The sequence below is a fragment of the Seriola lalandi genome, unplaced genomic scaffold, assembly GCF_002814215.2.
Source record: "Seriola lalandi dorsalis isolate HSWRI2012SDOR001 ecotype SW California unplaced genomic scaffold, Sedor1 jcf7180002053060, whole genome shotgun sequence".
Taxonomy (NCBI): domain Eukaryota; kingdom Metazoa; phylum Chordata; class Actinopteri; order Carangiformes; family Carangidae; genus Seriola; species Seriola lalandi.
The window spans coordinates 122,438-134,410 of NW_019523613.1; the positions used below are offsets into that span (position 1 = coordinate 122,438).

Consider the following 11,973-nt stretch of genomic DNA (forward strand, 5'->3'; position numbering starts at 1 on the left):
TTATTAAGAAAAATCAATTATATGACTCCAATCACAGATGTTCAGCAACAGAAACTGATATATTAATCCAGTTTTGCACATAGGTCATATGAATATGTTCAAGATGGAGTTTAGATGTTAGTCTTCAAAGGCATAGCCAAAAAATAGTGTAATGTAATTAAAAAATACAAAGTGGATGCTAAGATTTGGTTTACTAAAAATAAAAAAAATAAACCGTTTTGATAGTATGATTGTAAAAATGGGTATTTTGTGAGTGTGCTTTTCCTTTTCTGTCTTTTTTAAAACCCCTTCTCTCTGTGTGTATGTATATATATATATATATATATATATATATATGGATTCCATTAGATGCAGATGAACTGGCGCTGACTGTTCAAAGTGACAAGAAAATTTGCACTAAGTGTTATAATTGTGGCATCAAGATAAATAAATTGACAGCAAGAATTGTTCTACTTTTTCACTATATTCTAATCATAATGTAATTGGCAATTATTTTTTAAAGGCTAAAGTTAAAGGACCACACTGGTGTTTCTTGTTTTATCCAATTTTCTACAAATCCCATTAAACCACTCTCAGTAAACACATCGTCCATCTTTAGTTTAAAGAATGGGTTATTTTGGTGAGATATCAGAATGCCAAATGTCACAGGCATTCATAGTTTTTATCGAAAATCAAGTCCATAAGAAAACAATATAAAAAATGATTATTGCGGATTTAGTTTCTTGCGCTATGATGATGCTAATGTTCTGAATGCAAATCTAAACAAATCTAAAAACTGCTGTTCACTGGAGTGGATTTTCATATAGAGGTAAATAAAAAAGTAAAAACACCAGAATGACCCTTTAATGACCACGACCTTAGCGAAAACACTTTAGTCCAAACTTGCTGCCCCTAGTAAAACTAGCAATAGGTGCCCGAGAATACATTCAAATCTGCAAGGGAAATTATTTGCATAGAAAGCCTTTCAGTAGTGGTAAAATCAAAGCAACAGGATTTATTAGACTTTTCTAATTCTTTTTAGGTATATGGCTCCGACTAACTACAATAGCAGCTAAAAGAAGAATCTCTGAAGTTAAAACTAAGAACCCCCCCCCCCAAAAAAACATGGTAGGCTCAGAATAATCAGGAACATTAAGCCACTGTGTAGCCATGAACTTGTCAGTTCACACGTTCTGGGACAAATCATCTCATCTTGCAAACAGTTACCACTCATGGTTATGTTGTGTAGAGTTCAGATCTAAGCAGGACCGCAGATTGCTCTGTGACAGCCCATGACTGATAAAGCTATGCTGTATGTTGCATGAAAAATTAGAGTAGTTGCCTCTACTTTTTAGTTTTCTGTCTCCTAAAGTTTAGAAAAACAAGACTTCAATTGTGATACAACAGAAAGTAAAGTAAGTTAGTGAATGGATTGAAAGACACATGATGAACAAATAAATAACCCTGATGAAAATAAGGTCCCATTCAGTTGTGAGGTTACAGTTTGACTAGAAAACATTGGCACACGGTAGCTTAGACTTCTGGGGACTTCTTAAGAAGTCAGACAAGACTCTTAAAAGCTGTCTTTTGTTTCTTTAGAAACTAATTAGTGTACATCCACTGTCTTTTTGGTCTCAAAAAGTTGTATAGATGCCTAAACTTTGATGAGAAAACACTGCATTAATGATTAAAACATATTAAAACTGTCCCCTCTTTACATTAGTTGGTAAAAGCGCTCAAAATCTGCCCTACAACCAATGTGTACTGCTCTTTTTTCCATCATATTCTCAAATGAAGTCATTCCCTCCATTGCTGATGAGCTTCCCTTTCTTCTTGAGTCTCTTTAGCAGACAGGAGGCGATGCCTAAAGCGCCACCCTTCAAAAAGCGAACAAAGTTGTCTCCCACCAGTGGGCCCATGGCAAACAGACCTGGCTCCTTGGTACACTCAAAAGTGTAGGGGTGGATTTCAATGGGGTTCTTCTTGCATGAGATGGGTTTTGTTGGATCCTGACCCAGGTACTGGCCCTGCCCCTTCAAGAAAAATAAGTTCGGGTTGGTCCCGATAAGCACCAGGACCATGGAGATCTTGAACGCCTTGAGGGAGTTTTTCCCCTGCAGCAAACACTTCATGTCAGACTGGAAGGACACCGCGCAGTGTTCGGGGAAACTGGTGTAGTCTGGAAACAGGCTGACGTTGGCATTACCAGCCGTGTTACCTGAGGCAAGTTGGGGCTTTGGGCACATCTTGGCACATACCGAAGAGGCAATGCTGACTGCCTGTGGTCTGTTAGGAGCAGAGGAGGGAGCCACATTTGTGTAGGCATGAGAGCACATCATGTTGTAAACTTTGTGGTACTCTGGGTACAGGGTCTTGGGCAGCTGTTTGAAGATGAGATCTGGGTCGTCTACGCTCTTACGAAAGGCATGCAGCACTCTAATGTTGCTGTTGCAAGCACACAGAACTGCATCTGCAGCACTTAAACCAGCACCTACAATTAAAACCGGATCAGAGTTCATATCCAGCTTTCTCCGGCTTACAGCCAAGCCAAGGTCTGAGATACTGTGGAATACAAATGGTAGGTCCTCCCCCTCTACACCTAATCGAATCGGTGAATCGGACGCACCGGTGGCCAGAACTACATTCTCAGCAAACAGAGAGAATGGGACGTGAGTGTCGTTCTGCACCTGCTGGTATCCCCTGACTTCCCAGAGAGCCCCCCCACCTCCATTGTTTACACCCTCAACTCCATTTCCCTCAAAGCCCTCATTCCCACCATCTCCCACCCCTTGATCAGTATGCCCATTTTCCAGACCTTCTCCCTCGTGCCCCCGACAGAGTTTCTGGACGGAGGTCACGTAGGTGTTGTCAACAAAATTCTTTTGCAGGCCCTTTAGCTTCACATAGTTACGGTAATAGGATGAGATCTCCTCTGGAGTGGCTCTGTCACTCGTTACATCCCTAGAGAGAGGAGAAAGATGATGTGGAACATGGTAGCACAGTTAATCATTGGTTTGAGCCATGTCTTTGTCGTCAACCTTGTCCCATGTCTTTACCTGCGTTTCCCATTGGCCAAGTCTCTGTAGTTGACGCCAGGAAGCTCCATCCAGATGCCAAGACTAATAGTCAGCATGGAGCCTTCCATTGCCTGAGGAGGGAAAAGAGGGGTGGAAGAAATATCAGTGTCAAAAAAGGACCAAAACAAAAGGATTGACAGAAATTTGGATAGTATAAGAGTGTAGAAGACTAAACCTTGAAGCTTACATGCCAAGCACCTCCAGGTGTTGCCCTCCCCAGCACCAGATGTGGGATGTGTTGCTGCTTGTCCCTCCTCCACTGAAGGACAGGGGGGAACTCGTAGCCAAAATCAGCATTGGGGTGCAGCAGTGTGTCAAAAAGCACAGCCACTGGATTCCTTGATCTCCCCTCAAGACCTTCACTCAAATATTCCAGATCCTGTAGGAAAATATCCCTTTCATGACATACATGAGTATGTGAACATGGCCATGTGTACACATGCAAGCAATTTGTAGAAGGTTTTACCTGTTCAGTGACGGGTAGGTGCTTGGTCTCCTGCAGTTTCCTGTACAGTATTGGGTTTGGGTGGACAGTTGCCGTATCTAGGTAGGGCTTGTATCCGCTCAGCAGGTAGGACAGACAAATACCTGATGGCCCGTTGCCTGAAAAAAAGACCCAGGTTTCGGGAATGGTGGATTAGCATCACAACGGGAAACACAGCATTATGTGATACGAGAAAGAGCGAGACAAGATTTAAATTGTGGACCGCGGGCCTAGTCACAGTGTGTAACCGTTAAAGCTCGGGAGGTTAACGGCAAAGTTTACCTATGATGACCACGGGAACAGTAGATGGGTGGTCTTGTGGCAGAGTGGTCTCTTCCAGAAGAGGCATGGCTGCAGCCTGGGCCAGAGCCAGCACTAAGGAGGAACAAAACAATAGATATGAAGAAAGTGCCAGATGTTTCTGTAACCATCAATTTGATATTCAGCTGAAAAGCAGAGCTACATATTTTTGTGTCAGATTATTTGAACAGGTTCAAACCAGCTTGCTGTTTTTGTGGCTACTAGTGTTGTTGTTGTCTCATGTTAGCTTAGATCCTGTCTCCATCCACCACCATCAGCTGACTCAGAAACACAGGCATTGATGGGGGAAAAAAACCTTTATTCATCCTGTTATTGTGCTTCCACATACAGCCATGGCCCTCCCTGTCTGTCCGGGGCTTCACACACGTGGAAACACCGCCACAACACAACGTACCCTCAGCTTTTCTCTTTGCCATCCCGCCAACGTTCACACACCCCTTGTCCTATCAAACATGGCCCGCGGCGAGACTAGCCTCTGTTAACCCTGGTACCGCTTCCCAAACAAAAGGGAGTTCTCATCAGATTTATGTAGGCTTGGGTCTGTTGTGAAACGTTGCCGGTGAGCATGTGTAGTGTGTGTTTGTGTGTTACGCGACAGTGCCATTGTGTGCCCGCCGGGCAGCAAATCCCCCCTGATCACTCCTCCGAGTGGGCTCTAATCCCACTGGGCCTGTTTATGTCTTTACCACCCCTTTCAACAGCAGCAGGATGAGAATGTGGTCCTGGCATGCTGACAGACCAAACCATCAGAGCTCCTCCTCCCCCTTCATACCCAGCACCAACACACACACACACTCCCGCCAAAACATTACCCACAGCAAGCAGTGTCCACTTGCCCCAGTTTCATACTAACCAAAACATGGCCCACACTGCTTTTGTCTTGTATCCCCAAACTCTGGCTCACTTCCCTTAAAACTCCCATGTCCCCCTGCTGCCAGTACAGTCCGCCTCATTTCATGTACACCCCTCCGGCCCTCCCTCCCCCTGTCTGACCTGTGTCTGTGAGCCAACCGGTTGTCTTTGGTCGTTGGCTTGTTTACCCTTTTCAATGAAAGCACTGGGATTCCACACATTGGCTGCCCTGTTTGGTGAATGTCGTGCCCCCAGTTGGCAGGTTGATACTGGTATTTCCATGCCACTGCTCAATTTGACAAACCCCACCGTGTTTACGGTCCTAAAAGTTGATTTTGCTAGAACTTTCGGACCAAAATGAGTCTCTTACTGTAGGTGGATTTCAGGGGACCCCAACTAATTCACAAGGATTTATTCAAATTTAAGATTATAGTCTTGTGTTTTCAACCTTTTCTACCAATAAATAAAAAAATTCAAATTATATTACAAAGTTTTGCCATATGGTTGACAGAACAGCAGTACGTAGTAAATACTGTAAATCAATAAGGAAGTTCATTCTTCACTTTAGCAGTATGTATGACAAAACCTCTCACTTTAAAGATGGAGCTTTCAATTATGTGTGAGGTTAGCAAAATTATTAGATTAAACACACAGCAGGATGTAGTGTTTATTTGCAATGGTTAGGTTGTTAGCCAGTCCCCTGAACATGCAAATTTATTCCTCCAGCTCTTATCAATCAGCCTGGGTAGAATTATTATTGAGCATCTACACTTGTTTAACAAAGTTTTACATTTTTGAGATGATGGTGGCAAATGCAAGAATAAATAATGTGGATAAATCTGTGTGCTTTATACTGTATATTTTGAAATTTAACACAATTTAATTAAATACCAATGTAAAAACAGTTACTTACACAGATCATCCAAACTGCTTAAGCTTAGCGGAAAAGCCTGAATATGCTTAAAATTCTGTGAAACATGGAGAGTAAAACACACAAAGTCCACAGCCAAAATGTTATAATATTAGAAATGCCCAAACCCAGGCATTTGGTCAAGTTTTAGACTTCATTGTAGGTCCTGTCCTCTGCCCTTTCATGCACCAGCATGTGCGCTTTTTGCAGCATGTGTCGAGAGGACGGAGCATACTTTTCTAGAACATGGTGTACCGAGTATTGTGGACTAAATATCGCTTTTTATGTGCATTGTGGTCAATGAAATAACAATGTACATTTTGAATTCACCAGCCGATGTCAAATTTATTTGGAAACACTTCTTGATAATATATATGCGTTTCAAGCTGGGTTTTCTCATTTTTGAGTCTGTTTGAAAGGTGCGTTTGGTTTTCACAAGCCTACAACTACTACAGCCTCATCCTTGCAACTTGTGCAGCCTGCAGGTCAGTTACAAAATGAACTTGAAACCAGATCTAGATTGGTTACAGTATATGTACGGATGTTGCTGCAGAACAGGCAACACTGAAACGAGCTGAATGATGTAGCAGTGAGTTACCCCACCATACACACCATCCTCATGTACCCACACAGGCTCAAACCTCCCACTACACTCCCGACTCCGGAGCAGCTGTCCTTGCAGCCTGCGTCCAATAAGGCACAAGGAGCACATTCGACAACGGCTATGTCACCATCATTGCATAATTCAGGTCAAACACACACTCACGGGCATCCGCAACACTCCGCACCAAGAACAGGATCTCTTACCGCGCTGTGATTTATCTCTCTATCCCCCAGACGCGTCCTGTTATCACGACCCACGGCTGCATCTCCAACCCTATAAATAGGCAGACACCGGTGGGAGGACCTATGCAACTGTCCGGGTCTTGCATGAGATAAGCCAGCCTCTCTCTTGTCATCTCTCACACACACACACACACACACACACACACACACACACACACACACACACTTACCTCCGTGCAGTAAAATCCGAGCAGACCTGGTGTATTCAGGTCTGATCAGCCTGTAAATGTCGGCTGAGCGTTAAATCTTCTCTGTGTCTTGTTGGCAGTGTGTGTGTGTGTGTGTGTGTGTGTGTGAGAGAGAGAGAGAGAGAGAGAGAGAGAATGAGAGAGAGAGAGAGAGTGAGAGAGAGTGAGAGAGAGAGAGAAACAGGGTCCAGCGTTTGCTTTTGTCGTCACATGCGCATCTCACTGTGCACCGGCAGGCGTGAGCGCGCTCACGGAGAGAGGAGAGAGACGGAAGATCCGAGCATCCTTCAGCATCCTCCCAGCGGCACACACTCTGCTGCTCATAAACCGACTTCTATCCCCAAGAAATGCATTGCCCAAATGTTAGTTGTGCTAAGGACACCTCAGTATTGTGTCTGCTCTTACTGAATCAAATGGAACTCTGATATCCAGATAACCCAGATATTTATAAGGCTGCAACCAATAATAAAAGTGTTGGAGCCAGACCACTAATTTACTGGGGCCAATATTGCTATTTTAGTGTTGTACTGTTGTGTTTGAAAAAGTTCCTGCGATATAGAGTGTTGTGTCCCTCACAGAGCAGCTGCAACAGCCATGGTAACAATGACTGACTGAAGAGATGAGAAAAAAGTATGAAAATCTGCCGGTTACATAGACTGTATAAAAGTATAGCCCAAGAATATAAGTTGCATAAAAACAGTGTGGAAATAATCTCCCACAAATGTAAGTTGTGTATTCAAAGATTTACTTTTATAAAAAGTACAAAAATGTCATCATTGAAATATATTTGAAGCATGAGTAAAAGTAGGCCTACTCATTATACAGTTTTAACAATAATATATTATTGTATTATAATTATTAATGATATCACTTCAGTGTTGCAGCTGGTAAAGGTGGGGCTCATTTTAAATACTTAAAATACTACTGGGTTGTTAAATCTATATTAATACATCATGCTTTATTTGTTGATGACATTTTGCATTACGTTACACAAGCTATCAATTAAATGTAGTGGAGTAAAATTTGTATAAAATGGAAATACTAAAGTAAAGTACAAGCACCCAAAAAACTACAGTATTTTCTGTTGTTACTGTTTTTGTTATAAGCAGGGAAAAAAAGGGGTAGCCTATATCTGCAGCAGCATGTGAATACATGTTTTGTCCTGGACTGGCGCAGCACGTTCAATCCATGTCTAAGTTCAGTCCTGCAGAGTCCCGCCTCTCTGCGTCATGATCCAATGAGCTGAAAGAAACAAAATATCACTTCCTGTCCTGCACACTAACGCGTGCCTGCTAGCCGCTACTTCAGTCAACAACACGAAAAGTGGCAATAAACGCCACTGGAGATGGTCCAGTTCAGTAGAGCCTGCCTCAGGAAGGTAAGCACTGAAGCAGACCAGATATTAATGTCGTGAAAACAACTTCATCGACAGCAGCGGTTCACTAACATCTCTAATCGTGACATTAGTTGGAAGCTAACTGGCTAACTAGCTTCAAAACATCAACAACTCGGTCTGTGGTCTCTGCAAATATTAAGCCTTTTATGAACATTTATTCTTATTACAATGCGAGTTATCTGTGACTGAACCGTATCAGAATTAAAACAATAGAAGAAATACCTAAAGCAAAACAATCCATGTAAATCTAACCTTAATTTTGAAATTGTAGTGGTCACCTGTCATTTTATGGTGCTTACCTAGGTTGAATACCATGTCTGCATTAAATGCAATGTTGGTATTAAACCTAGGCGGGCGTGAACTCCCTTCAAAGGTGCTTCAATACATCATCATGTGAGTTGTAGTTGTATGGCTGTACTCCTCAGAGATAACCAGCCCTTCAGTACAGACCCAAAACGATTCTACCTAACAACTCTCACAACTACTACCTTGATCTAGGAGATGTGTTATTCACAATACAAACAATACCAATCTAGCTTTACTCAGAAATAGAAAGAAAAAACGTTTTCTTTCTCCCTTTACTGTCACATGTCACCAAATTGAAGGAGTTTGTAAAAATGACTCGCATGTTTATTATTAGTGCCGTTGACCTTAAAGGTGCTTGGATCAGTCTCTTTTCTGCCTCTTTGCAGTTTGGAAACTTGGTGGACAATCTCCGTCTGTATGTCCGTGGAGGCAGCGGCGGCATGGGTTTACCCCGTCTTGGGGGACAGGGAGGGAACGGTGGAGATGTTTGGGTGGTGGCGAAAAAGGACGTGACCTTGAAGAGGATCAAGGACAAGTATCCACAGAAACGTTTTGTAGGTGGAGCAGGAGCCAACAGCAGGTCAGTTTCTCTAAATCCAACCTTGAGTTTTCTTAAGTTGACATAAATTAGATTTATATTTGTCAGACACAACAGATGCTATTTATTGTGTATGTGAATTTTATTTATCAACAGTGTCCGATCACTGAGAGGAGAGAGGGGGGAGGACAAACAAATCTTTGCTCCTGTTGGTATCACTGTCACCACTGATGATGGCAGAATACTTGGTAATATAAAATATGACACGCCACTTATTGTTGGTCAAACATTTATAAAACCTTCTAAAGAAAGATGTTAAATTTGACATAAAAACTAATAATGCACAAGAAAGTTTTTGATTCGGAGGTGAAGAACAGCATTTGTGTCAGAAAACATGACAAAGCAATGATCAGGGGATGGAAAAGCCAAATGAACACTAAAAATTCTGCCTTTTTTTCCTGTGTCCATTCTCCCGCCAAGGGGACCTGAACGCTGAAGGTGATCGTGTGATTGTGGCAAAAGGCGGACCTGGAGGCTCCCGCTACACTGCGTTTGAGCCCAGTAAGGGCCAGGTCAAACACATCCGGCTGGACCTCAAACTTATCGCTGATATGGGTCTTGTTGGGTGAGAGCGGAAACACACATGAACGTATTGGTTCATTTCAGCTGAGGCTCAAATTGGCTTTAAGTTCCTTTTGAAATTCTGATTTCCAGGTTCCCAAATGCAGGGAAGTCCTCTCTCCTGACAGCCATCTCTAATGCCACACCTCAGATTGCCAGCTACTCTTGTATGTAGATAATGATACATGTGTGTTTACTGTTACTGTGTTTGTGCCATTTCTAAGTTCTTCTTTATTTCACAGTCACAACTTTGAAGCCGGAGATTGGCAAACTGATGTATAAAGATTACAAACAGGTATGGGAGATGCTTTTTAGTTTTTGGTGTATTGCACTTTAATTGTCCATTAAACTGGTTTCTCTCCTTTGCATCATTTGTTTCTTCTCAGTAGATCTCCGTCGCTGACCTCCCAGGCCTGATAGAGGGAGCTCACATAAACAAAGGCATGGGCCACAAGTTCCTAAAGCATGTGGAGAGGACCAGGCAGCTGCTGTTTGTGGTGAGTAGAGACAAAAAGTACATGAGCCGACACCTTCATATAATGAATTTGAATGTGGTTAATCTAGTTAAAAAATTGCAGGCTGTGATGATGATTATTGACTCTTGTTTGATTGTGTTTTGTCCGGCTGCAGGTAGATGTTTGTGGTTTCCAGCTGGCTAGTCAAACACCGTTCAGGTCAGCCTTTGAAACGGTGCAGCTTCTCACCAAGGTGAGAATGATACTATAAATCAACTTGTGTTTATAATATAATGCATACTCTTCTCACTGACTTTAATACTCACCCATCTGCTCATGTGTACCATTTATTTACCTCCATCTTTTTCATCATCCTCCCGTCTCCGCACCGTCTCAAGGAGCTGGAGTTGTACAAAGAGGAGCTTGTGTCGAAGCCTGCTCTGCTGGTGGTGAATAAGATGGACCTGCCTGACGCTGAGGACAAATTACAAGAGCTGAAGGAGCATCTACAAAACCCAGATCGTAAATCATTTTTTTGGTTTTATTCATTAGCTTTCTAATTTACAAATTCATGATGCAAATGAAATTATACCTTTTAAAGATGGACTTCTCTGCTGCACTAATCGCATGAATCCAGGTCTGCAGACTGTTTACAAAAACCTTTTCAATGGATTTGAACTATGATTCATGCTACTAAAGACATGTGGCATTTACCTGTAACCTGCAGTTACAGGTTAAGTGTCAAATTCAGGAGTAAATGTAAAAGGAAAATTTTGTGTTATAAATATTTTTGCTCACAACATCTGCAGGTACTATAGTAATTACATTTTTATCACCATTTTGAACACAGCAGCCGCTTGTCATAATGAAAAATAAGCATCAATAAAGAGCTGCAGTTCAATTTTAAGTTCCTGGGCAGCTTGTTTTCTAAAAAACTAAATTCACTTACCAGATGGAAAAACTGCCACATAGCGATATTGCACTTCTTGTTTGATTGTTTAAAGTTCAGACAAACTATAGCAAATCTCCCCTTAAACATTTAACAATTTATGAAATACCCAATTATAAGACACAGAAAAAGGTTACATTGGAAAATTTGTATTAAATGCTAACATCTATCCCATCTCAATATTTTGAAGATGATTATTTCAAAATTTGATTATTTCCCCTCTCGCAGAGTTCTCTGATCTGTTGCCTGACATGATACCGAAGAAGTACATGACCTTCAAACATGTGGTTCCCGTCTCTGCCACCACTGGGTTTGGTATTGACCATTTGAAAAGCTGCATCCGAGAGTCGCTTGATGAAGATGCAGCCATGGAAACCAAAGCCATCCATCAAGAAAGACTGCAGGCACTGAGGTTCCCCTCACATGAGCATTTGTGACAAACATGGACAACATCTCAGATTTCGGTCGACCTACAGTGTATGACGACAGATGAGTCTTATTCTGTCTGTTTCAAACTGGAGAAGTAGAACTTTTTTGTGCAGTGCAGGTAAACATCAGAAACCCTGCAGTTTCAGTGCACTTTAGGATGATGTTTGACTTTCTTATTGACCATCACAGTCAAAACAGTGTTAAATGTGTTAAAAGGCTGCGCAAGTTGAGTCGCTCATTTGATCTCAGTCACTGTTGATAAGGTCCGTCTTTATTCAGAAATGATCCTGATGTAAACTATTTAGGCAGAGATTTGTATGCCTATCCATAAAAGGATGTTGGTCAGGTAAAGGCAAATGTAGCACCAGCTTTACCTCCAGATACAAATGATAAAGGGTCATTGGCAAAAGAGAGGAGAGGTGCATTTGTACCAACCAGTTATTTTCTGTTTCATCTGATGCAAGATTGTATTTATTTTTATTGGTGTGTGTTGTAGGATGCTCTGATCCAATACCAGTTGTCTTTCCCAAATTAAAAAACTGTATATGTTTAGAATTCGTTGGGATCATTTTTAATGCACTTTAACATGAAGCCAGGGACGTGGCACTAAAGTCTGCAGACT

General features: G+C 41.9%; 2 protein-coding genes across 2 annotated transcripts; one reads left to right on the forward strand and one right to left on the reverse strand.

Annotated features, from left to right (window-relative positions):
• Window positions 1-1,694: 1,694 nt before the first annotated feature.
• osgin2 (oxidative stress induced growth inhibitor family member 2) lies at window positions 1,695-3,889 on the reverse strand. Its single transcript, XM_023400845.2, has 5 exons — window positions 3,823-3,889; window positions 3,523-3,659; window positions 3,244-3,435; window positions 3,036-3,127; window positions 1,695-2,940 (listed from the first exon to the last, which is right to left on the reverse strand). Exons 1-5 carry the CDS (start codon window positions 3,887-3,889, stop codon window positions 1,767-1,769), a joined length of 1,662 nt encoding a protein of 553 aa, XP_023256613.1. The 3' UTR covers window positions 1,695-1,766.
• Window positions 3,890-7,895: 4,006 nt separating this feature from the next.
• On the forward strand, window positions 7,896-11,906 carry gtpbp10 (GTP-binding protein 10 (putative)). Its single transcript, XM_023400850.2, has 10 exons — window positions 7,896-8,035; window positions 8,746-8,939; window positions 9,054-9,145; window positions 9,378-9,522; window positions 9,612-9,685; window positions 9,761-9,813; window positions 9,908-10,015; window positions 10,149-10,226; window positions 10,372-10,495; window positions 11,151-11,906. Exons 1-10 carry the CDS (start codon window positions 8,003-8,005, stop codon window positions 11,357-11,359), a joined length of 1,110 nt encoding a protein of 369 aa, XP_023256618.1. The 5' UTR covers window positions 7,896-8,002; the 3' UTR covers window positions 11,360-11,906.
• The last annotated feature ends 67 nt before the right edge of the window (window positions 11,907-11,973 follow it).

Bases quoted from the DNA above. Each gene is read 5' to 3' on its own strand.
- gtpbp10 (XM_023400850.2), top strand. From the start codon at position 8,003: ATGGTCCAGTTCAGTAGAGCCTGCCTCAGGAAG. The intron at 9,686-9,760 runs GTATGTAGATAA...TTTATTTCACAG, and splicing joins TCAGATTGCCAGCTACTCTT to TCACAACTTTGAAGCCGGAG. The intron at 9,814-9,907 runs GTATGGGAGATG...TCTTCTCAGTAG, and splicing joins TGTATAAAGATTACAAACAG to ATCTCCGTCGCTGACCTCCC.
- osgin2 (XM_023400845.2), bottom strand. From the start codon at position 3,889: ATGCCTCTTCTGGAAGAGACCACTCTGCCACAAGACCACCCATCTACT. The intron at 3,128-3,243 runs GTAAGCTTCAAG...TTCCCTCCTCAG, and splicing joins CACCTGGAGGTGCTTGGCAT to GCAATGGAAGGCTCCATGCT. The intron at 2,941-3,035 runs GTAAAGACATGG...TCCTCTCTCTAG, and splicing joins TTGGCCAATGGGAAACGCAG to GGATGTAACGAGTGACAGAG.